Source organism: Pecten maximus, chromosome 1 (genome assembly GCF_902652985.1).
Source record: "Pecten maximus chromosome 1, xPecMax1.1, whole genome shotgun sequence".
Taxonomy (NCBI): Eukaryota; Metazoa; Mollusca; class Bivalvia; order Pectinida; family Pectinidae; genus Pecten; species Pecten maximus.
This window is the reverse complement of record NC_047015.1, coordinates 25,363,283-25,390,380: the sequence shown is the minus strand read 5'-3', so window position 1 is coordinate 25,390,380 and position 27,098 is coordinate 25,363,283. Positions and strand designations below refer to the sequence as shown.

Here is a 27,098-nt window from a genome sequence, read left to right as displayed (position 1 = left end):
TATTTCAAATACAGATATCTCTATTTGAATTAAAGATATCTGTATTTACACGTGTTTGCTCAGTGCGAAGATTAATATTGAAACACAAAGAAAATAATGATTACTCCCTAATCCTGATCAGTGTTAACGAAACGCTTGTAATTAAATTGGGCTATCCGGATCCCATATGCATGCATTGAGAGGTGTAGGTCTAAACCGAAACTTGCTACTTGGAGGGGATTTCTAAAGAACAGAACATGGCAACTGTTCTATGGGAAATAGAGCGAACTGTTGCGGCTATACGCAGTACCATTGAAAGCAGCACACGGTCTGCATTTCCCGCCATTTTGCGTCACTACTGCTTTACTTCCGTCATGCGCAAAAGGGAGAATCAAGGGAGCAGTCGTTTTTCCTATTTGATGGTTAGATACAGATACATGTATCTCTATTTCATGTCAAATAAAGATATCTTTAATTCAAATAGAGATATCTGTATTTAAAATAAAGATATCTATATTTCTACAACAATTAGAGATATCTGTATTTGAAATAGAGATATCTTTAATTGAATTAGAGATATCTGTATTTGAATTAGAGATATCTGTATTTGAATTAAAGATATCTGTATTTGAATTAGAGATATCTTTATTTACAATGAAATGCAGATATCTCTAATTGAAATAAAGATATCTTTAATTGAATAAGAGATATCTGTATTTGAATTAGAGATATCTCTATTTCGTGTTTAATTAGAGATATCTGTATTTTAAATAGAGATATGTCTAATTCAAATACAGATATCTCTAATTCAATTAAAGATATCTCTATTTAAATTAAAGATATCTCTATTTGAATTAAAGATATCTTTAATTTTTATATTAATAATGACATCTTTATTTTGAATACAGATATCTGTATTTAATAGGTAAAAACCCAAACGGCTTGCCATAAGTAACGAGCACAAATATTTGTGTTCAGTCACATTGTTTTCGATGTAATCAAATGAGTTCAATCTTAATAAGTGCTATTTTTACTAAATCCCAGCAAAACGGTCACTGGGGAGTAAAATAGTCATTTAGTATAAATCACAAACATATCTGATTTAAGCTTCGATGCAAATTAGATGAGAACAGCAGTCACGCTTCCCAAAACTACAGTACGTCAATATTCTAGACATTGGATCGCGTCATAGATTTGTAGCGTCAGCAAATGTATAATGTCATTTTTGGCAAAATTAAAAACATGGCAGTGAAAGAGTTAAACAAAGACAGAATATTTATATGCTTTATAACAAGAAACATTGCAAAATTCGTGAAAATATTGACGGTTCCGACCTGAAGGAGCCGCCATAATTTAGTCAGTTGGGGCCTCCCGTACTGTGTTCAGTGAAGTTATGACAAAGTACTTCAAAGAGACCCCGCCTCAAAATGACTCTAGTTATTCATGGGGCGATAAACGCAGCAAATCAAAATCACAGTCCCCCACCTAATGTGAAGTGATATACCAAGAATGAACAGATGATAAATAAAACCGATTAATATTTACTGATAAGTGGTGTCCCTTTACCATGAAATTGGATATGGAGACATCTATTTATTATTTGATTGCAAAGTCTGTCTGTCTGTCTGTCTGTTGGTCTGTGGGTAGGTCGGTCGTTTTTACAATACATCACTTCTTTTAGGGGGCATCCTCCCCCCAACCGCCAACCCCCACCCCCCGGATCAGCACGGCATCGTATACCACAGAAAAAAATGGCGGAAAGGAGACACACACCCATGCACAACGGTGAGTAAAATTCGCTAATATTTGGCATATTAAATGCTGTTGTTAAAATGAACTGAACTTATTTGTTACTGGTATATATCCTTTTTTTCGTGTGACTGACATGCGTATCTAAAACGCTTCTACAAAAAATCGAAAGTAAGGTATAATTATAAATGATGATATACATGAATTTATTAAGCTACAATTGTATACTTTCTGTGACTTTAATTTCAATCATCTCCATCATAATTCATTTCCTAAAAATCCGTGTTATATTCGCAATATGACCCGGTACGGTGATTGTAGTCTACATTCATGTAGACTGTACAAATTCTCAGGTCCATGACTTGCACTGATCGCTAACATTAGGGGGTCGGTATCCGGGACCGGTTTTACCGATTTTGACGCCGTTTTCGTCTTCTTCCTTTTGGGAACGAATGGAATAAATATAAATGTATGTCAATTTTCGTTCCGGTTACATTCACTAACATCACGTATATATACGTGTCTGATCCATGTATTCCGTAGGAAATGGATTATTATAAGTCAGTCTTGCATGTCTCTATATCTTAATTATAAGTTGTTTTAAAATTCTTCTTTGTATTTCTTACATGTATGTTTGATATTCGCGATGAGCATCAGATAAAATATATATACTTCTCATGTTATATTACCAATAGATCTTCAGTTGAAATTGTTTGATACTTTAATCTCCCCCATACTTTTATACTCGTCAGAGATTTGGGGGTTAGAAAATGCTAAGGTGTGTGAGAAGTTGCATGTACAATTCTGTAAAAAAAGTTTTAAATGTTCGTAGTTCCACAGAAAATATAATGGTATGTGGTGAAACGGGTAGATATCCCCTAAATGTTGAAATTAAGTTTAGAATGATAATGTTCTGGTATAAATTAATTACAGGTGAAAATAAATGATCAAGTTTAATATACAAGCTTATGTTGAATTTACATGTAAATGGTTTTGCTGATTTCAAATGGATTTCTTATATTAAGGATATACTTAATAGTACAGGGCTAAGTTACGTTTGGTTACATCAAAATAGCTGCACTATGAATAAAAATTACCTCAAATTATGGTTAAAAACCATCCTGCAAGATCAATTTATACAACAGTGGTATACTGATATTGATAAATCTTCCCGTGTTAAAACATATGCAGTATTTAAAAATCAGTTCCAGATTGAAAAATATTTAACCATGCTTAAACAAAAAGATAGAATAACAGTATGTAAATTCAGAACTAGTAATATATTCCTTCCGGTAGAGACTGGGCAATGGACCGAACGTCTCGTCAAAATAGGATTTGTCCGCTATGTTTTACTGGGGTTGGATGCGAGTACCATTACTTATTTTTATGTTCTAATATATATGTAAATCAAATTCGTAGAAAGTATATACCTAGTTATTATACATGTAACCCATCTATTCATAAAATGAAAGGATTATTATCATTATGCAATATTGGAGTATAATCAAATCTATCTATGTTCATCCAATTACTAGAAAGATATCTAAAAAATAATATGTGAATTTCAAACATCAAATTGTAAAATTTATATAGTGTATATTGTAAAAATATTGAAATGATATGTTTTAAATATAATGTTATATAATAAGTACTACTGTATGGTTAAATTTCATGCAGTGTACACTACAAACTTTGTCTCAATGTATGTTTCACTACTCTGTACAGAATATTTTATATTGTATTATGGTGTAATTTTTGTTGATCTCTTGTCGCACACAATAGTGTGCCTAAGTGCTAATATCTCATACATGTACATACTGCCCTCTGCCACCAGGTGGCACACAAACACTATGATGTCCTGTATATTGACCGCTGACCCGTGTGAACTTGTCCAGCTAGGTTTGTTTTCACCATAGATACAGTATGTAGAACCCGTATGTACTGACGCTGCCGATCCCTATACTATAAGGTAAGTGATTTGCATGTTCACTGTATGTGCATCTTATTTCATATTGCCAACCATGCAATCATTTATTTTCCATTTTAATATATAAAAAAGATTATGAACTGCAAATCGTGAAGTTTGATAACGTAATCTGACTCGCATCGTTTCTCCTAAGCTAGACGTCCCTGTCCTAAGATAACTTCAGAAGATATGGTAGCCCTCTTTGCTAATGTTATGTTTCATCTATTTAAAATTTTATTTGTCTTACTTTGCCATTAATGATGCTAGGTTTGGATGGTATTGTTTATATTTTTTGTCAAATGTTGATAATTATGCACACCTCGTTTAGCCGAAAAAGGGCGTGTTTTCTGTCAGCCGTAATTAACATCATACCACAAATAACATATCCCAATCTTAATAGAAAATTTATTATAAGAATAGTTTAGATGTTACAATATCATGTCCAGTTTAATTATTCACATCTTTGGTATTCAGGGGTTCGCCTTTACAGATACGTGTATTTGACTTGCCCCCTCCCTCCTTCTAGTCTAGAAATACCATAGTATAGCTGGACCCGAGTCATTTAATCCCTTAGAGAAATAAACCGTACTACATGGAAATACATAATGTATATATACATCTGTATGTATTGATCCTCTATACACATACTGTACCTAATCTGTTGTATATATATAGGTCGGTGTGTGTGTGTGTGTGTGTGTGTGTGTGTGTAAGTGTAGGTGTGAGTGTGTTTCACAATGACCGTGCGGCAGGTCAAGGTATATATTGACATTTAGCTTATTTGGGCTGAAACCTAGCAATATGAATCATGTAGGCGATAAACCAGGGTCGACATAACACTGACTAGACTGGCTAGAATATTGAAAATATAAACAAAATTGACCTTTATGGTTTTGGTCGCTAGGATTTGTCTGATTTTAAGTTTCAAACTAGACGCAGATAATCTACTATTATGATTTAGCTTGGCAATTCTTAACGAAAAGAACTTAAGGTCTGATGGCCAGTCTAAACACTGACTTCACTTGGTAAAACAAGATGATTATTAACGCAAGTGTCAAAATGTGCCGGGAAGTTTTTGGGAACATCTTGTATACAGGGAATATTTCAAGTATAAAAAAATGAATTAAAAGTTTCGTCATTTCATTATGAATGTTATAAGAACCCAAAGTTTTAGGTTAGAACGTCAACGAAGACAGTAAGTTATGATTTCACAGTACAATACATGTACTTGTGTCGTTCTGAAACTTATATCATTTTTAGCAGATTTCCTGCTTGATGTTCAGGAGAGTTCAACATAACAGAATCTTTTCTTAAAAAAGAAGAAGATGAAAACGTTAAACGTAAACATCATTTGAACGTTATGGCCAACGCATTACATAACATTATTATGGAAATGTAAACACTATATTTGTTTAGAATGTCTTCACTATATAGGATATATACACTTTCATCAAATCACTACAAACATATAATGCACCTTGTTGATGTAGCAATATGTAAAGAAGAAGGTCGGGACTAGATAACAATATGTAAACGTAATAAAGAAATGATTTAGCAAATGTAGGAGATAGTTTGGATATTTGTATTAGGGTTAAGACTCTGGTATTGAAAGATGCATCAACAATTTAAAAAAAAATACCCTCCACATACTTAATCATTTATAGTTGACTGATGACCTCCAAACTGAATTCCATGACACAGTGTTATAGTGTAAACTTAACATGTCGAGGTGTTCAGGAGATATCTTCACTGTCGTTCCACAGGACAGACAGTCAAAATGTATTAAAAAGTAGTGACTATATTTAAAATATGGAGAGTTTAATAAAATGCAATGAAAATAGTCTTCCCAATGAAAGAATATTGTGTAAATGACTACAGTTGGTGAGATGAAACCTAGCAATAGGTGGAGTCATTTTGGCGATAAACCAGTTACTAAAAAAGAAAAAAGAAAAACAAAATAACAACAACTAAATCAATTCTTCCACTTGTCTAGTTTATGCAGATGAAGCTGATATGGCCAAAATCATAGAAATTCAAACGAAAAAAGACACTTTTTTTTTTTTAAATATGGACATTACAAATGAATATGTATGTACATGTATATCATAAACGACTGTACTGCTAACGAAGAACTGCAATCGAGCGATTATTTACAATTAGTTATTTATGATGTGCGATTCCTGTAGAGTCACCCAGAATATACAAGTACAGTTGTAAATTGCACGCTACATGTCCTTGACTGTTACACATTCAGGTATTACACACTGCATGTCCTGGGCTGTAAACATTCAGTTATTACACACTGCATGTCCTGGGCTGTTACACATTCAGGTATTACACACTACATGTCCTGGGCTGTTACACATTCAGGTATTACACACTGCATGTCCTGGGCTGTTACACATTCAGGTATTACACACTGCATGTCCTGGGCTGTTACACATTCAGGTATTACACACTGCATGTCCTGGGCTGTTACACATTCAGGTATTATACACTGCATATCCTGGGCTGTTACACATTCAGGTATTACACACTGCATGTCCTGGGCTGTTACACATTCAGGTATTACACACTGCGTGTCCTGGGCTGTTACACATTCAGGTATTACACACTGCGTGTCCTGGGCTGTTATACATTGTTATTACACACTGCATGTCCTCGGCTGTTACACATTCAGGTATTACACACTACATATCCTGGGCTGTTACACATTCAGGTATTACACACTACATATCCTGGGCTGTTACACATTCAGGTATTACACACTGCATATCCTGGGCTGTTACACATTTAGGTATTACACACTACATATCCTGGGCTGTTACACATTCAGGTATTACACACTACATATCCTGGGCTGTTACACATTCAGGTATTACACACTGCATGTCCTGGGCTGTTACACATTCAGGTATTACACACTACATGTCCTGGGCTGTTACACATTCAGGTATTACACACTACATGTCCTGGGCTGTTACACATTCAGGTATTACACACTACATGTCCTGGGCTGTTACACATTCAGGTATTACACACTGCATGTCCTGGGCTTGTGTCATGTCCTGGGCTGTTACACATTCAGGTATTACACACTGCATGCCCTGGGCTGTTACACATTCAGGTATTACACACTACATGTCCTGGGCTGTTACACATTCAGGTATTACACACTACATGTCCTGGGCTGTTACACATTCAGGTATTACACACTACATGTCCTGGGCTGTTACACATTCAGGTATTACACACTGTATGTCCTGGGCTGTTACACATTCAGGTATTACACACTACATGTCCTGGGCTGTTACACATTGTTATTACACACTGCATGTCCTGGGCTTGTGTCATGTCCTGGGCTGTTACACATTCAGGTATTACACACTGCATATCCTGGGCTGTTACACATTCAGGTATTACACACTACATATCATGGGCTGTTACACATTCAGGTATTACACACTACATGTCCTGGGCTGTTACACATTCAGGTATTACACACTACATGTCCTGGGCTGTTACACATTCAGGTATTACACACTACATGTCCTGGGCTGTTACACATTCAGGTATTACACACTACATGTCCTGGGCTGTTACACATTCAGGTATTACACACTACATGTCCTGGGCTGTTACACATTCAGGTATTACACACTGTATGTCCTGGGCTGTTACACATTCAGGTATTACACACTACATGTCCTGGGCTGTTACACATTCAGGTATTACACACTACATATCCTGGGCTGTTACACATTCAGGTATTACACACTGCATGTCCTGGGCTGTTACACATTGTTATTACACACTGCATATCCTGGGCTGTTACACATTCAGGTATTACACACTGCATGCCCTGGGCTGTTACACATTCAGGTATTACACACTACATGTCCTGGGCTGTTACACATTGTTATTACACACTGCATGTCCTGGGCTTGTGTCATGTCCTGGGCTGTTACACATTCAGGTATTACACACTGCATATCCTGGGCTGTTACACATTCAGGTATTACACACTACATATCATGGGCTGTTACACATTCAGGTATTACACACTACATGTCCTGGGCTGTTACACATTCAGGTATTACACACTACATGTCCTGGGCTGTTACACATTCAGGTATTACACACTACATGTCCTGGGCTGTTACACATTCAGGTATTACACACTACATGTCCTGGGCTGTTACACATTCAGGTATTACACACTACATGTCCTGGGCTGTTACACATTCAGGTATTACACACTGTATGTCCTGGGCTGTTACACATTCAGGTATTACACACTACATGTCCTGGGCTGTTACACATTCAGGTATTACACACTGCATGTCCTGGGCTGTTACACATTCAGGTATTACACACTGCATGTCCTGGGCTGTTACACATTGTTATTACACACTGCATGCCCTGGGCTGTTACACATTCAGGTATTACACACTGCGTGTCCTGGGCTTGTGTCATGTCCTGGGCTGTTACACATTCAGGTATTACACACTGCATGTCCTGGGCTGTTACACATTCAGGTATTACACACTGCATGTCCTGGGCTGTTGCACATTGTTATTACACACTACATGTCCTGGGCTGTTGCACATTGTTATTACACACTACATGTCCTGGGCTGTTGCACATTGTTATTACACACTACATGTCCTGGGCTGTTGCACATTGTTATTACACACTGCATGTCCTGGGCTGTTACACATTCAGGTATTACACACTGCGTGTCCTGGGCTGTTACACATTCAGGTATTACACACTGCGTGTCCTGGGCTGTTATACATTGTTATTACACACTGCATGTCCTCGGCTGTTACACATTCAGGTATTACACACTACATATCCTGGGCTGTTACACATTCAGGTATTACACACTACATATCCTGGGCTGTTACACATTCAGGTATTACACACTGCATGTCCTGGGCTTGTGTCATGTCCTGGGCTGTTACACATTCAGGTATTACACACTACATGTCCTGGGCTGTTACACATTCAGGTATTACACACTGCATGTCCTGGGCTGTTACACATTCAGGTATTACACACTGCATGTCCTGGGCTGTTACACATTCAGGTATTACACACTGCATGTCCTGGGCTGTTACACATTCAGGTATTACACACTGCATGTCCTGGGCTGTTACACATTGTTATTACACACTGCATGTCCTGGGCTGTTACACATTCAGGTATTACACACTGCATGTCCTGGGCTGTTACACATTCAGGTATTACACACTGCATGTCCTGGGCTGTTACACATTGTTATTACACACTGCATGTCCTGGGCTGTTACACATTGTTATTACACACTGCATGTCCTGGGCTGTTACACATTGTTATTACACACTACATGCCCTGGGCTGTTACACATTGTTATTACACACTGCATGTCCTGGGCTGTTACACATTCAGGTATTACACACTGCGTGTCCTGGGCTTGTGTCATGTCCTGGGCTGTTACACATTCAGGTATTACACACTGCATATCCTGGGCTGTTACACATTCAGGTATTACACACTGCATGCCCTGGGCTGTTGCACATTGTTATTACACACTACATGTCCTGGGCTGTTACACATTGTTATTACACACTGCGTGTCCTGGGCTGTTACACATTGTTATTACACACTGAGTGTCCTGGGCTGTTACACATTGTTATTACACACTGCATGTCCTGGGCTTGTGTCATGTCCTGGGCTGTTATACATTGTTATTACACACTGCATATCCTGGGCTGTTACACATTCAGGTATTACACACTACATATCCTGGGCTGTTACACATTGTTATTACACACTGCGTGTCCTGGGCTGTTACACATTGTTATTACACACTGCGTGTCCTGGGCTGTTACACATTGTTATTACACACTGCGTGTCCTGGGCTTGTGTCATGTCCTGGGCTGTTATACATTGTTATTACACACTGCATATCCTGGGCTGTTACACATTCAGGTATTACACACTGCATGTCCTGGGCTGTTACACATTCAGGTATTACACACTGCGTGTCCTGGGCTGTTACACATTCAGGTATTACACACTACATATCCTGGGCTGTTACACATTCAGGTATTACACACTGTATGTCCTGGGCTGTTACACATTGTTATTACACACTGCATATCCTGGGCTGTTACACATTCAGGTATTACACACTGCGTGTCCTGGGCTGTTACACATTCAGGTATTACACACTACATATCCTGGGCTGTTACACATTCAGGTATTACACACTGCGTGTCCTGGGCTTGTGTCATGTCCTGGGCTGTTATACATTGTTATTACACACTGCATATCCTGGGCTGTTACACATTCAGGTATTACACACTGCGTGTCCTGGGCTGTTACACATTCAGGTATTACACACTGCATGTCCTGGGCTTGTGTCATGTCCTGGGCTGTTACACATTTAGGTATTACACACTGCATGTCCTGGGCTGTTACACATTCAGGTAGTACACACTGCGTGTCCTGGGCTGTTACACATTCAGGTATTACACACTGCATGTCCTGGGCTGTTACACATTCAGGTATTACACACTGCATGTCCTGGGCTGTTACACATTCAGGTATTACACACTGCGTGTCCTGGGCTTGTGTCATGTCCTGGGCTGTTACACATTTAGGTATTACACACTGCATGTCCTGGGCTGTTACACATTCAGGTATTACACACTGCATGTCCTGGGCTGTTACACATTCAGGTATTACACACTGCATGTCCTGGGCTGTTACACATTCAGGTATTACACACTGCATGTCCTGGGCTGTTACACATTCAGGTATTACACACTGCGTGTCCTGGGCTGTTACACATTCAGGTATTACACACTGCATGTCCTGGGCTTGTGTCATGTCCTGGGCTGTTACACATTCAGGTATTACACACTACATATCCTGGGCTGTTACACATTCAGGTATTACACACTGCATGTCCTGGGCTGTTACACATTCAGGTATTACACACTACATATCCTGGGCTGTTACACATTCAGGTATTACACACTACATATCCTGGGCTGTTACACATTGTTATTACACACTGCGTGTCCTGGGCTGTTACACATTCAGGTATTACACACTACATATCCTGGGCTGTTACACATTGTTATTACACACTGCGTGTCCTGGGCTGTTACACATTCAGGTATTACACACTACATATCCTGGGCTGTTACACATTGTTATTACACACTACATATCCTGGGCTGTTACACATTCAGGTATTACACACTACATATCCTGGTCTGTTACACATTGTTATTACACACTGCGTGTCCTGGGCTGTTACACATTCAGGTATTACACACTACATATCCTGGGCTGTTACACATTGTTATTACACACTACATATCCTGGGCTGTTACACATTCAGGTATTACACACTGCGTGTCCTGGGCTTGTGTCATTTCCTGGGCTTGTGTCATGTCCTGGGCTGTTACACATTCAGGTATTACACACTACATGTCCTGGGCTGTTACACATTCAGGTATTACACACTACATATCCTGGGCTGTTACACATTCAGGTATTACACACTACATATCCTGGGCTGTTACACATTCAGGTATTACACACTACATATCCTAGACTGTCACACACCCGGGCATTAGACATATAGTGATAACGTTTTGTTTGTTACAGATACTTTTATTACTTTTCCAATAAAAATGGATCTGTCCGCCCTAAAACAAGATTTGGGAGATACCCTACTTACAAAAGGAGGAGAAGTGCCCATTGAGAAAGCACTAGAAGGGAAAACTACCATATGTAAGTAACAGTCGTGCCTAGCAACTTAACTACTTCAAATCTTTAATTAAAATTGTATCAATGCATATTTAGGTAATCATGTGAAGTCGTTTTAAATTCGAATTATATTCTTATGTAATGCTTTCAAATATGCGATCGAGTTAAAAGTAGGAGACAGTCTTCATAATTTTTATTATGTGGTCTTGTAGAGGGGGAAAAAACGGAAACGTTAGTTGGATTGAGCTATTAATTATCCAGCTGTTTATAAGGTTTTTATTAGTTTAAATTGTATTTCATTTGAGAATTTCCATCAACTATATATAACATATCAAGTAAACAAATGAAAGCAAAACGTTTACATTCGGGTATGTACTCAAAATGGTTATCTAACATTCACGCCAAAAGATATCATATTGACGAAAAAGCTTCAAAAATAGCATTTACTTCATATGTACTTCAAATGCTGAAATAAAGAATTGACAAGAAATTTGATGAAACTGTTAACAATAATCCAATTAAAAGGGGCGATAAAACCACAGGGGCTCGCTTTCGCGATTTTGAGTTACATATAACATATACACAATGTACGTCAGGTACCAACCACAACACTATAACCTAAGTATTAACATATATTATGAAACCTTATAAAAATCGAGGTTATCGATGTATTAAACTCCAACTCAAAATCTCCTTACCGAGCCCCTGTGGATAAAACAATAGAACCATTCGGATAAGCAATAACCTGGCTATACTTCCATTTCAACAGAAGGTGATTGTGTTAACCTGCTCAATATCTGCTGGTGAACAATAACTAAGTAAAAGACACAGAAGCATTGCATTTATAAATGACAATCATACCAAATATAACAATTCTGATAATGTAATATGTATGAATAATGTATGTTATACAGGTTTATATTTCTCCGCTCATTGGTGTCCGCCTTGCCGAGGGTTCACTCCAGTCCTGAGCGAGGTGTACAGCAGCGGAGAAAAGGGCAGTGATGTTGAAGTCGTGTTCATCAGTTCCGACAGAGACGAAGCATCATTTGATGCGTACTATGGCGAGATGCCGTGGTGTGCTTTACCATTTAAGGCTGCTGATAAAAAGGTTTGTTTGCGTTGAAGAGGGGGGGGGGGGGGGGGGGGGGGGGGGGGTGCGATGGGAAAGGTTGGTGAGGAAGGGACTGGACACATAATACTATTTCTAACTCTGGGCGTAGACGTAATACATGCACGTACGTAAACTCGTATTATGTGATTAAAGAAAACATATTTTTTTTTGGGGGGGGGGGGGGGGGGGGGGGGCTCATTTACTCTACAGAAGTGCTATTTGAGTCGACCGCAATTGTATAATATAGGTTAGTCTCCTAAGTTATTAATTAGTCAATGTGTTTTATTTATTTAATATTAGCAGATACAATGTCCACGATTTTAATGAACATCAAAAATGTACGACCCCCAGTCGTTGAATAGTGCATGTCCTCCATTTGCTGGGTATACAGCGTCAATGTTATATAAGACTATGTCATACTTACTGTATTGAAGTATAAAATCACGGGCCTACAGATATGCTAAAGCTAAAAATTCAGATATAAATTTCTATCCATATTCAGCTTGGTTAAATCATGGACTTACGTCACTGAAGAAACAGCAGAGTGTTTTGAAAAGTGAATAGTGTGAACTTCTGCTATCGGCATCGGAATAGTTTATTGGAATAGTTTACTTGAATTGTTTATTCATTTGATAATCTATAGTCATAATTATATATATATTTTTAATTATATCTTCATTTAACTATATATCTCTCTCTCTCTCTCTCTCTCTCTCTCTCAAATATGTAAATATATGCCATCTTGTAAAAATAAATGTATTATATGTATGTAAAATTATATAGGGAAAGGCTTTAATATAAGTTTGATAACTTGTGCCCAATTCCCATGTATATATTAAGACACAATAAAATATGTTTAAATAAAAAAGTCACTGAATTAAGTTGGTGGATTGTTTTTTCAGGCAGCTTTGTCCGCAAAGTATGAAATACAGGGTATACCTACACTAGTGATCCTCAAAAAGGACGGCACTGTGGACAAGAATGGGAGAGGACACGTCATGGGACAGAAAAATCTGAAGTTTGATTAAAGTATATGACAGTATCAGAAGCTAAAATGTATCATATTCACTTGGATTCATATACAAGCTACACCGTAACACCAATTTTATACTTTCAGCAATATCTACTTGTATTAGACAGATATCACCACCAGCTCTGTCTTGTTTCCGTTCAATGGTTTATATAATATCTATGTAAATCTCTGTTAGTAACACTGTCCACTGACCACCGGCAAATATTTCATATAATTTCCCACTGTTCCATTGTTATCATTTACATGTATAGTGAATGTAAACACACCTTCACCTATTAAACCGAATCTGTTTAAATGAAACGTGTTGTTCTATTTCTGGATACAGCTACGGTTCCAAAACAGGCTGTTGTACTTGAAATAATCTACATACATTTTTTGTATTTAGAATGTGTTGAAAAAATAAAGATGCAAAACGTTTTGTTTTCCGCCATGTCTCAAAAGCGATTGATAGCACACAAAAATCGTGGTCCAGCATTGTTCACCAATGGTAACGAATGCTTTTCTTTCTTGTTAACATTATTGATTTGAATAATAATGGATTGCAACCTCAGCTTTTCTCTGGCTCTATGTGGCCTGTACTCTTCATTATATCGTGAGAGCTATGTTAATCACAATGTACTCGTGCTATATAAAGATACCGATATTCTTGTATCGATCTCTGACCTTTCTGTCCAGGTTAAGACTTGCCGTCAACCCTGACCCGGAAATACTATCTTTGTGTAATTCAATCGATCAACCTGTTATACGTGTTTTTCACCATGGATACGATATTTATTTAGAACCCATCTTTAATGTAACTGCAGACCGCCACAATCCACGGTAAGTAATACGACAGTTTGCATACGATAATTCATAATTAAGAAGCAAAGACTGTACAGAAGTAATATCATAACAGTTTTTCATTTTATTATCTCTTGTTTCCGCATGGTTATTAACAGACGAATCTTTTACCTTGGTTCAGTCTATGGGTACATTACTGTGTAAAAAAAAGTATACACGACTCTATGCATATTGTAGTTATGTTGTTAATTTTATAATGATTGCAACCGTTTTAGAGAAAGGCAAATAGTAATACTTATAGCTTATTAATGAATATTGATAAATGAAATATTAATATTTGTTAATGCTGTTGCTTTATCAGTATAAAGAAGTTTTTTTAACATTGATAATTCATTTGTTCAGAAATATGTCTCTGGTCGCTGATCATGTTTTGATTCGTTTTACCTGTAGTGACCTCGATGCTTGGTGAACCGTGAAACATTCAAGGTGTGTGTGTTCTGGACAGATATACTTCAGTCTGTCTTTAAATTAAAACAAAAATATTGTAATAGTTCTTGACAATTGAGGAGCAATGAACTATACGTGCGATGTCATACAAGAGAACTGTTTCAAAACATTTTCTTGGGTATACTATTTAAAATTACTCGTAAAAATATCAATTTAGAACACATACTAGCACAATTAAGAATAATAATAAAAAAAGACAGAGCTGAAAACATTGTTGAACATTTTGACGAAATTTAAAACACACCGTACGATTGTTAAATAAATTGCAACAATTGAAGTAATTGTTAAAATGTTTTTATTATTGCGAGAGTAGAGGGATTTGGTATGAAAGTGTAAACAATAAATTATCTCAATATGACGTTTACCATTGTTGACCAGAAGAAAAATGGATTGAAATGAGTTTTCCTCCTGGCTCCAGTTGGCCTATAATCTTCATTCTTGCGAGACAACATAGAAAAACGCCTCTCGAAATCACAATGTACCCGCGCTTATTAAAGATACCTATATCCTTGTATTAGACATTTTCCACTTTGCCTGCATGACAAGGGTTACTGACACTTGATACACATAAGTATTTCACCATACAATCAGATCTGCCTGATCTCAACGGGGGATGTGCGAGTTTCTGGTAGGAGTATCCCCAACCACTCTCGCATCTCCCTCACCGTTGAGATCATTCATTTGGATCAAATACATAGCTTTTACAGTTATTATATCAATATTATTTGTAACCAATAGTACATGATTTGACTAAGTATAGATTTTTATATTTAATATAACTTATGTCAGTGAATTGTATCATGCAAATCTTATTTTCGAAGCCAATAAGATCCTGGCTATATGTACAAACTCTGAACTCGTTCTCACCTTTGTAATTTCTATTGCTGTTCACGTATATTACGACTTTGTATATTATAACATGTGCTAATGGACAATATGAAATTGAAATTGAAATTGACACCGACATCGACACGACCTTCGACATTTGGGGGGATATCTGGAGATATAAGCTAAACAAATATTGATTACAGAATAAATTAATACCTATACAGGTTTTGACGTTTGCAAACGGGGTGAACATGCATGATAGCATAGGGATATGGCACAAAATCGGATTCCATAATGCGAGCGTGTATGCGTGCGCGTGTGTTACATATGCATCTAATGCATACGATTCATAAGTACTCTGGGTTCGAGCTCTGTGTCTCAGTGTATGAGAGGGAGATGTCTATTCTCAAGAACATTGTGCTATCCAGTTCCTGCAGACAATCTAACATTAGAGACATAAGCTAATAGATACGAAATTTGTTTTATATAATAAGATACTGTGCGTTCCATTGAAACGAAATAGCCTAAAATTAACAAGGATTTGTTTTACAAAGTTTTTTGAAAAAAAATTACTCATGCCCACAAGTACATGTTGATCGTAAAAGTAATGCATGTGCTGCTCTGTGTATTTTTGTTCTGCTAAAGTTAAAGATTATAAAACTACTACAAAAACTGGTCCAATCCTCGAGCTCTGTTTGCTCTAAAGTTACAGAATATAAAATACCAAACAATGTGAATGGCTGTAAAATCTTGGCATACCCCTTGTTAAAAGGGGGCAGCCGTTTATTATAAACAGAAACTTTTTACATATATATCATATATTTTAGAATTAAAAACGTAATATTTTAGCAAAGGTGAGCGAGAACTATGCCTTTAAAAATATAGATAACTAACCCCTCTCTTTATGGGTCATCAAGCACTTCAGGATAAATCTTTAAAAAGGAAACCTGCGCCCGGCAGATTGGCAAAATGACCAGAAGGGAAGCACCGGGACTCCGAATTCAACTTTAATAGACAAGTACACGTCAAGTAACAAAGTCTTATCAAAATGAATAAAAATAACAATACTAACAATATACTAAACAAAGCACAAAAAGAAAAGCTAGAAATAAAGATCCACACATAAAAGGAGGAATGCATGGGTGGTTGGAGGGAAGTCCTTTTTCAAATAATTCTAATACTGAATTCTAGTACATTATAACAAAATTGCCTACACTTATTAAGAAACTTTCCAAGATGGCGTCATAAACTTCCAAGGATGGATTCTATAGTGAGGATAACCTTAGTGTTGCATGGGGCTGGACTGAGCCCTTGACCAATGAAAGTTATGTATTTAGCATGGGGGTCACTGAGGCCCCACAGTGACTCCAACGACCCTTGACCAATGGGAAGACACTAATTAGCATATTATAATTACATGCATATTAACTCAATGTGTGAATCTTTATTGTACAAAAATATGTCTATAAATAGACATTTGTTACACGTGTTTCGGGACTACAATGGTCAGAATAGGACACAGTCTACAAAGGTATCTAATTGTAATGTACAGGGTGTCCCAAAAAACATGTCCCGACTTTGACAGGTAATAACTTTTGCAATACTAAACTTTTTTTGAAAATTCAAAATGCTTTGGAAAGCAGGAGTATCCTAATTTAACTTAATTGGGAACACATGTACTGATTATATCATCAGTACGTGTGATGACGTCATAATAGAAATGATGACGTCATCGATGATGTCACAATTCAGTGACTTTCCAGCAACATGAAGATTCAGGCTGAAATTATTGAACTCTACTATGCGACCGGAAAATCCCCTACTTTAGTGAATGAAATGTTACGAAAACGTCACCCAGGTATGCAGTCCATCTCCAGGAAGCAGATTTACAGAATTGTATCAAAATTTGAAGCTCATGGATGTGTCACCGATCGCAGGAAAGGAAGCAGTGGTAGACGGAGGAGCGCTAGGTGCGACGAGAACATCAGTCAAGTGAAGACCATCATAGAGGAAACACCAGAGAGGTCCATCAGAAAGGTACTGTCTGACATGAACCAACATCCAAGTAAATCATCAGTGCAAAGGATTCTGAAATTCGATCTCAAATTGACACCATACAAAATATCTGTAATGCAACACCTGAAAGAAAGTGATATTGCGTCGAGATTAACATTCACGAACTGGGTGCTGGAACACGACGACATTTTGGACAGTGTGTGGTTCTCAGACGAGGCTCACTTCACATTGAGTGCCCAAGTGAACAAGCAGAACATGAGGTTTTGGGGGACATCCAAACCAGACTTTTATGAAGAAAAACCTCTGCATAGTGACAATGTAACTGTATGGGCAGCTTTAAGCAGACATGGGATCATTGGACCCTTTTTCTATGAGTCGGTAGACGAAACGGCTACTGTGACGTCAGATCGATACCTTCAAATCCTCAGCAAGAGGTTCATACCAGCACTGAGGAGAAAAGGACATGAACTAAATGGTGTGTGGTATCAGCAAGATGGGGCGGCACCCCACACAGCAAATCGAGTGTTGACCTGACTAGCAGACACTTTTGGCAATAGGCTGATATCGTTGCGTACTGACATTGAGTGGCCACCTCATTCTCCAGACCTGAACCCGTTAGATTTTTACCTTTGGGGCTACCTCAAGGACCGCGTTTACACTCCTCCTCCATCTAATCTCCAAGAACTCAAAACTGCCATCAACAGGGAAATCAGGAACATCCGGCCAGACACATGCAGGGAGGTGGTGAGGAATTTCAGGGACAGAATTCAGCATGTCATCGAAAAGAAGGGCGGACACCTCGAACACATTCTTTGACTGACATTATCAATTTTCTGAACAAATCGCAAAATTAGCGAAATGTCACTTTCTCGTGAATTTCAATATAAGTACTAACAAAAAGATATTTTGTAGGGTTGTTATATATAGAGGGTATCTAACAGTGTCTTCAGTAATACCAAATATATTTCACGAGTGCGCAGCACGAGTGAAAAATATCAAAATATTAGCCTCACGAGTGAAATATATTTGGTATTACTGAAGACACTGTTAGATATTCTGTTTATTACATTTTGTATCCACGAAAACCCTACCCCGTATGCTAACTAGGACTACAGCGATAATTTGTAAACAAAAAAAGTAGTTTCCCCCTGTCCAGGTGCTGACATATATGTCGGGCTTTCTGATTGGTCAATTATTTTGGTATTTTCTAATCTTTAATTTGATTGGTCAAATCAGCAAAAGTGATATTTTTCACTTTTCACTAGTGAAAAATATGATATTCTTCACTAGTGAAAAATATCACTTTTATAGAATGAATAATTTTTGATATTTCACTGGTAAAAATGTAATAAATCGTTGTACTAAGCAGATCATTACCTTTCTTATGGTATATACATCGAATTCCTCCGTCTATTAAAACATTTTTTATAAAGCGTCAAACTCGGGACATGTTTTTTGGGACACCTATAAATGAATTGTCCACAATAGGGTCAAAATGACAGCTGTATGAAATACTACAGCTACATCAAATAGCTTCAAACCTGCTTGAAATGATTTATCTGCGAAATTTGCAGCACTATATACACTTCAATCACCCATCAGAACGTGTGTACGCATGCGTTGCCAGAATGTGGTAACAAACCGAAAACAGATGGCTATGGTCCAGGGGGAGATAACCGTTGTAATTTCGGGACACATTTTTTTAGCGCCTACAACACCAAATTCTGTGTTACTTAGATAACGGAAATTGTGGTTAATTGTACACAATTGGTATTATAATGTCGAAGACAGCTGAACCATATTTTTAGTTTAAACTTTCTTTATTCAAGATATTCATAGACTAGATGATACAGTATGGTAAAAAAGAAATACAAATGATTGTATGTAAATCTACAGCCTAAAATATAAATTGCGTAGAAAATTGATAATACATTTAAACTAAGGAAATAATGGGAATAGTTTGAAAGAGGAGAAGGACGGAAAATAACGGTATTTTCATGCACCGGTAGTGTCTCATTCCCAAAGAGCGTAAGATGTAAAATACCGTCTTCTAGTTTCGTCGTACGGTACACCTTAAACGAAAATTAACAGTGTTTTCAATCTGACCACATAAGCATCGAGGAGACGGAACAATATCTTTGTTTATAAATGGTCGAAATTGCACTCCATACACACTCTAGCATGATAAATTCGTTCCATACGAGTTCCAGAAACAGATCACATGGAGGTACATGTATGTTCAATTGATCCATGCATGGTGGAGGGTAAGAATGAGGATAGTTTTACACAAAATCGGAGTAATGAATGTGTGGTCTGAGCTCCTTGTTTCATGTCCGTCCGAGACAGTGCATGGAATCAGGTTAGATAACTATGTAGATGTATATTGAGAGCGCCTTTTAACTTTTCTCTTTTGTCTACGATGAAATAAACATCCCGCTTCAAGCTTCTTTGTACCAATTACTATTCGAGGGGCTTTCGAGTTTTTTTTTCTCAATTATTTCGGTATGTTTCCCTAGACAATATCACCATAGATTCTACTAAAGAAGTATGTTTCCCTATACAATATCACCATACTAAATAAGTGGTCTTATAAAAGAAAAAAATGTTTGAAGGGGTTTTCTGTCTAATTGAATTTTAAAGGCTCTTTGATTTTGAGGTTTTATTAATATTATAATCTACATGATTCAACCAATGACTGTCTCCAGAGAAGAACACACCAAGATGCTTGTGTGATGGTACGCTGTTAATACGGATATAATACTGTATGCCTGGTAATTTTCGCCCCCGTTTAATTTTCGCCATTTTCGCCCTTCGAATTTAAGATGAAAGCGAAAATTTCAAGCTCAGTTGAAGGATTTATAAACCATAGTACATGGGCCAAGTGTAGTCAGATCACAAACATACCCTCTTGCTTTTCAACTGTAAAATCACGTACTAGGCTTAGCATTTTCAATTAAAAACGATACATACCAAGTTATTTTAAAAATTCAGTCATTTTTTTTTAAATTATGTAGTCCAGTCATGATAAAAATGAAATACAGAGTGGCATCAAATTCCTGCCATGGAAAAGACTAATTTTATGAGTTCACCGTCGCTTAATTGTGGCTTCCATTCATGTACATGTATGTACATGTGAACAAGAGAAAACACTGGTCAGTCATTAGTCACGGTGCGGTGAACTTACATTTGATCGTGTTTGCTTAAAATTTTAAGCAAAAGAAAATCTGAGCACAGGTAAACGTTCTTTGTTTGACACCTGATCACATTTTACATCTCATGCTGAAAAGACAATTGGGGAACTCGATAAGTCCCGAGTGGTCCGAGTGCAACTTGTATTGAGAATTCCGAACGGAATTTTCCGATTTTACAAACGAGGAAAAGAATATTTCTTAAAAACCATTTAGGGCGAATTTAAAACGGGGCGAATATGTTTTGTGTTGCTCAAGGGCGAAAATAGCCTGGGGCGAAAATTACCAGGTATACAGTATATATGTTTTTAAATTAAGTAAACAAAATCACTGGTAAATACTCTGGAAATTAGACAATATCGTATTAAACCCTTGTGAAGTATATCAATAACATTAACATGGACAACTTTATCAATACCATTAATATGAACAATTTTACCAATATCATTAATTTGAACAGCTTTATTAATATCACTGATATGAACAATTTTATCAATGCTTGTTTATATTTGGATTTTTTTAATATAAAAATACAGGATACATGTTACATTTGTACAACATCTTGTGTAAAACAAATTTGTTAGTAAAAATGCATTTTCAAATTGATAACACATTACACATCACATATCTTAGTCTGTTAAGCACTCAGGCGGCATTAACCATCACTTGTCTTGTTACACACCCAAGCAACACAAATCACTTGCGTTAGTCTGTTACACACACAGTCATTACACATCACATGTCTTAGTCTGTTACACACCCAGACATCATGCATCTCTTGCCTTACATTGTTACACACACAGTCATAACACACTTCCTGCCCTAGCCTGTTACACACTCATGTATTACAAATAATATGTCCTAGGATGTTACACACTTATGCATCACACACTACATGTCCTAGACTTTTACTCACTATGGCATTACACACTACATATCCTAAGCAATTACACACGCAGGCATTACACCTTACATATCCTAGACTGTTTCTCACTTTGGCATTACTCGCTACATGTCCTAGACTGTTTCTCACTTTGGCATTACTCGCTACATGTCCTAGACTGTTTCTCACTTTGGCATTACTCGCTACATATCCTAGACTGTTTCTCACTTTGGCATTACTCGCTACATGTCCTAGACTGTTTATCACTTTGGCATTACTCGCTACATATCCTAGACTGTTTTTCACTTTGGCATTACTCGCTAAATGTCCTAGACTGTTTCTCACTTTGGCATTACTCGCTACATATCCTAGACTGTTTCTCACTTTGGCATTACTCGCTACATGTCCTAGACTGTTTCTCACTTTGGCATTACTCGCTACATGTCCTAGACTGTTTCTCACTTTGGCATTACTCGCTACATATCCTAGACTGTTTTTCACTTTGGCATTACTCGCTAAATGTCCTAGACTGTTTCTCACTTTGGCATTACTCGCTACATGTCCTAGACTGTTTCTCACTTTGGCATTACTCGCTACATATCCTAGACTGTTCCTCACTTTGGCATTACTCGCTACATATCCTAGACTGTTTCTCACTTTGGCATTACTCGCTACATATCCTAGAATTTTACTCACTATGGCATTACACACTACATATCCTAAGCAGTTACACACGCAGGCATTACACCTTACATATCCTAGACTGTTTCTCACTTTGGCATTACTCGCTACATGTCCTAGACTGTTTCTCACTTTGGCATTACTCGCTACATATCCTAGACTGTTTCTCACTTTGGCATTACTCGCTACATGTCCTAGACTGTTTCTCACTTTGGCATTACTCGCTACATGTCCTAGACTGTTTCTCACTTTGGCATTACTCGCTACATATCCTAGACTGTTTCTCACTTTGGCATTACACCTTACATGTCCTAGACTGTTTCTCACTTTGGCATTATTCGCTACATGTCCTAGACTGTTTCTCACTTTGGCATTACTTGCTACATGTCCTAGACTGTTTCTCACTTTGGCATTACACGCTACATATCCTCTACTGTTTATACTCAGATATTACACACAACATGCCATAGGTTATTACACACGGCATGTCCTAGGCTGTTACATACTTGGATATTACACACAACATGCCGTAGGCTATTACACACGGCATGTTATAGGCTGTTACATACTTGGATATTACACACAACATGTCGTAGGTTATTACACACAGCATGTCATAGGCTGTTACATACTTGGATATTACACACAACATGTCGTAGGTTATTACACACAGCATGTCATAGGCTGTTACATACTTGGATATTACACACAACATGTCGTAGGTTATTACACACAGCATGTCATAGGCTGTTACATACTGAAGTATACCCATATAGTTATAACTCTTTGTTCGTTACAGATACTTTTGTTCGGTTTCCAATAAGAATGGATTTGTCCAAACTTGAATCAATTTTCGGAAAACATCTACTTACAAAAGAAGGAAAAGTTAGCACTGGAGTAGCACTAAAAGGGAAGACTACGTTATGTAAGTAACTAATGTATGACGATGTTACAATCGTACCTAGTAACATACCTGCTAACAATCTTGCCCATTAACTAACTAGTTTTTCATTTATACCAATGCATACGACGTGTTTAGGTAATCATGTAAAGTAGTTTTTAATTCGAGTTATATTTTCATATAATGAGTACACTCTTGATATGTGGTCTTGTAGAGGGAAATAAAAAGATGTAAACGCAGGCCTAATGGAGATAGCGATTTGAGAAAGATTTGGGAATAATTTGTTTTTATTCCCGATAATTGTTTTTTATCAATTTGTATTCCTCCTGAGATGTTGCGTCCTGATTTAGCTACTAATGATCCAGCTGCTAATAACGTTTACCTTAGGATATGTACTCGGGGTTTCTTATCTAATATTAACGAAATCATATTGAAGAAAAATGAAAACGCTTCACTATATTTATACAAATGCTGAAATAAAGAGCTGAGAGGAAATCTGATGAATCTGTAAACGATATTCCACAGAAACAGCTTTCATTAATAGGCCGATAAAACATCACAAACAAGTTTTCGGATTAGCAGTAACCTAGCTATATTTTCATCAACATAAGATAAAATAATCATTATGCGAGTGCTATTTCAATGTTGTACATTGTTTTACAGTTTTAAATCAGTGGCATTGATAGTAAGTTGATTTCTATAGCCATTTCCCGTATTACCGAAAGTTGAATGGCTCTTTCGAAATATTAAATAAAAGACACAGCCACTTAGCACCAATAGCACCAACCTATAATTTATAATCATACCAAATATTACAATTCTGATAATGTAATATGTATGAATAATGTATGTTATACAGGTTTATATTTTTCCGCTCAATGGTGTCCGCCTTGCCGACAGTTCACCCCAGTCCTGAGCGAGGTGTACAGCAGCGAAGAAAAGGGCACTGATGTTGAAGTCGTGTTCATCAGTTCCGACAGAGACGAAGCATCATTTGATGCGTACTATGGCAAAATGCCCTGGTGTGCTTTACCATTTGATGCGGCTAATGAAAAGGTTTGTTTGCGTTTAAGAAGAGGGGTAGGGCTCTGGACTCATTGTGTACACCGCACATTTGGGGACACTGTGGCAAGCAAAATTGTCATTTATTCACGGAGCAACTTTGATCAAGGATTTTACCAAATTATATAAGTTATCTTATATAATTATATAAGATGTCTTATAAACTTTATAGGATATCTAATATAATAAATGAGATATCTTATATACTTTTTTTATATCTTTTAAAACAAGACAATAAGAATTAAATCTGATAAACTATAATTTATTAATAAACTAAAGTGATCCGTGACTAGCGCCTTTACACTTACCCAATTAGGATATCCATAAATTTACATAAATTGCTATATATTAGGCCATAGCGATGTCTGGCAGGATCCTAAGAATTCAGAAACTGACCGCCTGTATTCTCCAATACATATATGGCACATCAGCGCCACCCAGGTAGCACGGGTTGGCCTCATTTGTCTCCATAAACATGTATATAAATTTTATGTATTCATTTCCTGTCCCTAGGGTAAATAATATAACATATAACCTTTCCACAGTGGACAAAAAACTCCCCGGTGGTAATTAACACCAGTGAAGTAGCTAGGGCTAACCTAGAACTGGGTTCCCCTCCCCACTCCCCCCGGACACATACGAGATTGGGAGACCAATGGGAACACTGTTACAGATGGGTGGGACACACATGTTTCTAAACCCCCTTGAATATCATTGAGGAACACATCATAACCCGAAGCAGATAGATGGACCCCATCTAATCTATATAGCGACAATTCCTCACCGAAATAGTTGGGTGACGGATTACACGACCCTGTTCTTTCATGAGGATTGTTTTAACTTTATTATTTACCATCTTTCTTTTTTCTTATATTTTGCCAGATTTTTCGCTCCGTGCCAATAACACCGAGGCAAAATGTCTGACCACACTGTCGTAGTGAGGGGGATTAATGCTCTCAGCTTTAAGATAGTACATTTAATATCAGTTAAAAGCTCTTTGCATGGTACAGACACCGAGTAATTTGATCCCAAATGTAAAACTAGATATTGGGGAGGTGCTGACATCTGTAATAACTGCTCCGTCTTGGCGTTAAGCTGCTCGCATTTCATGCCCGAGACTCCATGCCATTGCACGCAAACACCTGTACGCTGAAGCCCAAAGGATAGGCCCCCGGGTCTGGCTGAGGCCCGATTTGCAGCCCATCTCACGATGGAAGATCCCACTATCCAGAATTCTGTGCGATGACCTGACTTACCCCCGAATAAGTTACAGAAATGACAAACGAATGTAAGACCTAAAATGTTATAGATAATAGGTTCTGAATTTTTGAAAAATGGCCTTTACTTATTTTATATGAACACATGAAATGTGTGTGATTTAAATGAATATTAGAAACGCTTTTGATACGAGTACGTAGAATATCTACACCAAGAACTGGAGAAGTTAGTCGAATATTAGGTGGCTTATGGGATACAAGGTCCTTGCTCAGTTTGTTGGGTTTGCAGTGTCCGTATCATATAAGGCTATGTATTTTTACTGCATTGAAGTATAAAAACACGGATTTAGTTTTAGTATATCCGTGGTTTTTATACTTCAATGCTTTAATATATATTTATATCCACTTAGATCAAAGTTCATGGTTAAAGTAGTGATTTCTCTTACTGGAATAAATATACAATGTAATGCATAATGGATTTTTTCAGGCAGACTTGTCCAAGGAGTATGGAATACGGGGTATTCCTACATTAGTGATCCTCAAAAAGGACGGCACTGTGGAAAAGAACGGAAGAGAACACGTAATGGAAAAGAAAAAGCTGATGTTTGATTAAAGTACTTGACAGTACCAGTACAGTAGTGACTGGGAGTCATATACAAGTTACCTTATAACACCAATCATAACCTGTGCGAGATGTTTTTTAAAACTTATAATCAGCAATATATACTCGTATTAGACGGAGATCACCATCAGCTCTGTCTTGTTTCCGTTTAATGATAAATAAAATATATATGTAAGAACCACCGGCAAATATTTTATCTATTTTCCTATCTGTTTTAGGTCACCTGACCATAGGTCATGGTGACCTATTGCGATAGTCTTTTGTCCGTCGTCGTGCGAACTTTTCCTTTTGAACACAATATCTTGAGTAAATGTTAGCCGAGATTGGGGAAACTTGGTATGCTGTCTTATATCAATAAGATCTCGATCGAGTTCGAAAATCAGAATCATTCAGCCGTAACTAACAGTGTCATTGCCCTTTGTAATGATATTATTATTGGACAATGTGAACACAATAACTTGAGTAAATGTTAACCAAGTTTGGTAAAATCAGAGTTCTTTGAGAGGACAGTCATGCCACGATCTCAAAATAATTCCTGGAAATGTCTAATAGTTCCAATCAGTAGAAATGGAGAAGTTCAATATATCAAGAGTTTATACCGGTAACGAAAAAAACAGACAATTTAGGACTAATTCATAATTTTTACTGAATGTAAGAAGTACGTATGGCAAGCCAACTTGTCATTTATTTGCAGAGCAATGTTGATCCAGTATTTTACCTAATTATATAAGATATCTTATATGTTTATGAGAAGATATCTTATTTAGAGTTTTTAAGATATCTTAAAAAGAAAACTATATAA

At 37.2% G+C, this 27,098-nt stretch overlaps 4 protein-coding genes across 4 annotated transcripts; all 4 read left to right on the top strand.

The window, feature by feature from the left end:
- Positions 1 to 3,570: 3,570 nt before the first annotated feature.
- LOC117328677 (tryparedoxin-like) lies at positions 3,571 to 13,911 on the top strand. Its single transcript, XM_033886130.1, has 4 exons — positions 3,571 to 3,697; positions 11,363 to 11,488; positions 12,379 to 12,575; positions 13,481 to 13,911. The coding sequence occupies exons 2-4, from the start codon at positions 11,389 to 11,391 to the stop codon at positions 13,604 to 13,606; spliced, it is 423 nt and encodes a 140-aa protein (XP_033742021.1). The 5' UTR covers positions 3,571 to 3,697; positions 11,363 to 11,388; the 3' UTR covers positions 13,607 to 13,911.
- LOC117336183 lies at positions 9,743 to 11,386 on the top strand. Its single transcript, XM_033896639.1, has 3 exons — positions 9,743 to 10,248; positions 10,288 to 11,093; positions 11,363 to 11,386. The coding sequence occupies exons 1-3, from the start codon at positions 10,089 to 10,091 to the stop codon at positions 11,384 to 11,386; spliced, it is 990 nt and encodes a 329-aa protein (XP_033752530.1). The 5' UTR covers positions 9,743 to 10,088.
- Positions 13,912 to 14,043: 132 nt separating the features above from the next.
- LOC117328684 (tryparedoxin-like) lies at positions 14,044 to 26,485 on the top strand. Its single transcript, XM_033886142.1, has 4 exons — positions 14,044 to 14,430; positions 23,294 to 23,419; positions 24,255 to 24,451; positions 26,162 to 26,485. Exons 2-4 carry the CDS (start codon positions 23,320 to 23,322, stop codon positions 26,285 to 26,287), a joined length of 423 nt encoding a protein of 140 aa, XP_033742033.1. The 5' UTR covers positions 14,044 to 14,430; positions 23,294 to 23,319; the 3' UTR covers positions 26,288 to 26,485.
- On the top strand, positions 15,667 to 18,719 carry LOC117328670. Its single transcript, XM_033886118.1, has one exon. It carries the CDS (start codon positions 17,494 to 17,496, stop codon positions 18,274 to 18,276), a length of 783 nt encoding a protein of 260 aa, XP_033742009.1. The 5' UTR covers positions 15,667 to 17,493; the 3' UTR covers positions 18,277 to 18,719.
- Positions 26,486 to 27,098: the final 613 nt, after the last annotated feature.

What these genes read in the sequence shown, in the direction of transcription:
- LOC117336183 (XM_033896639.1), top strand. Translation starts at nt 10,089, where the DNA reads ATGTCCTGGGCTTGTGTCATGTCCTGGGCTGTTACACATTTAGGTATT. An exon ending in CTGGGCTGTTACACATTCAG is followed by an intron (nt 10,249 to 10,287) that starts GTATTACACACT and finishes TTACACATTCAG; the next exon opens with GTATTACACACTGCGTGTCC. An exon ending in CTGGGCTGTTACACATTCAG is followed by an intron (nt 11,094 to 11,362) that starts GTATTACACACT and finishes TGTTTGTTACAG; the next exon opens with ATACTTTTATTACTTTTCCA.
- LOC117328677 (XM_033886130.1), top strand. Translation starts at nt 11,389, where the DNA reads ATGGATCTGTCCGCCCTAAAACAAGATTTGGGAGATACCCTACTTACA. An exon ending in AGAAGGGAAAACTACCATAT is followed by an intron (nt 11,489 to 12,378) that starts GTAAGTAACAGT and finishes TATGTTATACAG; the next exon opens with GTTTATATTTCTCCGCTCAT. An exon ending in TTAAGGCTGCTGATAAAAAG is followed by an intron (nt 12,576 to 13,480) that starts GTTTGTTTGCGT and finishes TTGTTTTTTCAG; the next exon opens with GCAGCTTTGTCCGCAAAGTA.
- LOC117328670 (XM_033886118.1), top strand. Translation starts at nt 17,494, where the DNA reads ATGAAGATTCAGGCTGAAATTATTGAACTCTACTATGCGACCGGAAAA.
- LOC117328684 (XM_033886142.1), top strand. Translation starts at nt 23,320, where the DNA reads ATGGATTTGTCCAAACTTGAATCAATTTTCGGAAAACATCTACTTACA. An exon ending in AAAAGGGAAGACTACGTTAT is followed by an intron (nt 23,420 to 24,254) that starts GTAAGTAACTAA and finishes TATGTTATACAG; the next exon opens with GTTTATATTTTTCCGCTCAA. An exon ending in TTGATGCGGCTAATGAAAAG is followed by an intron (nt 24,452 to 26,161) that starts GTTTGTTTGCGT and finishes GGATTTTTTCAG; the next exon opens with GCAGACTTGTCCAAGGAGTA.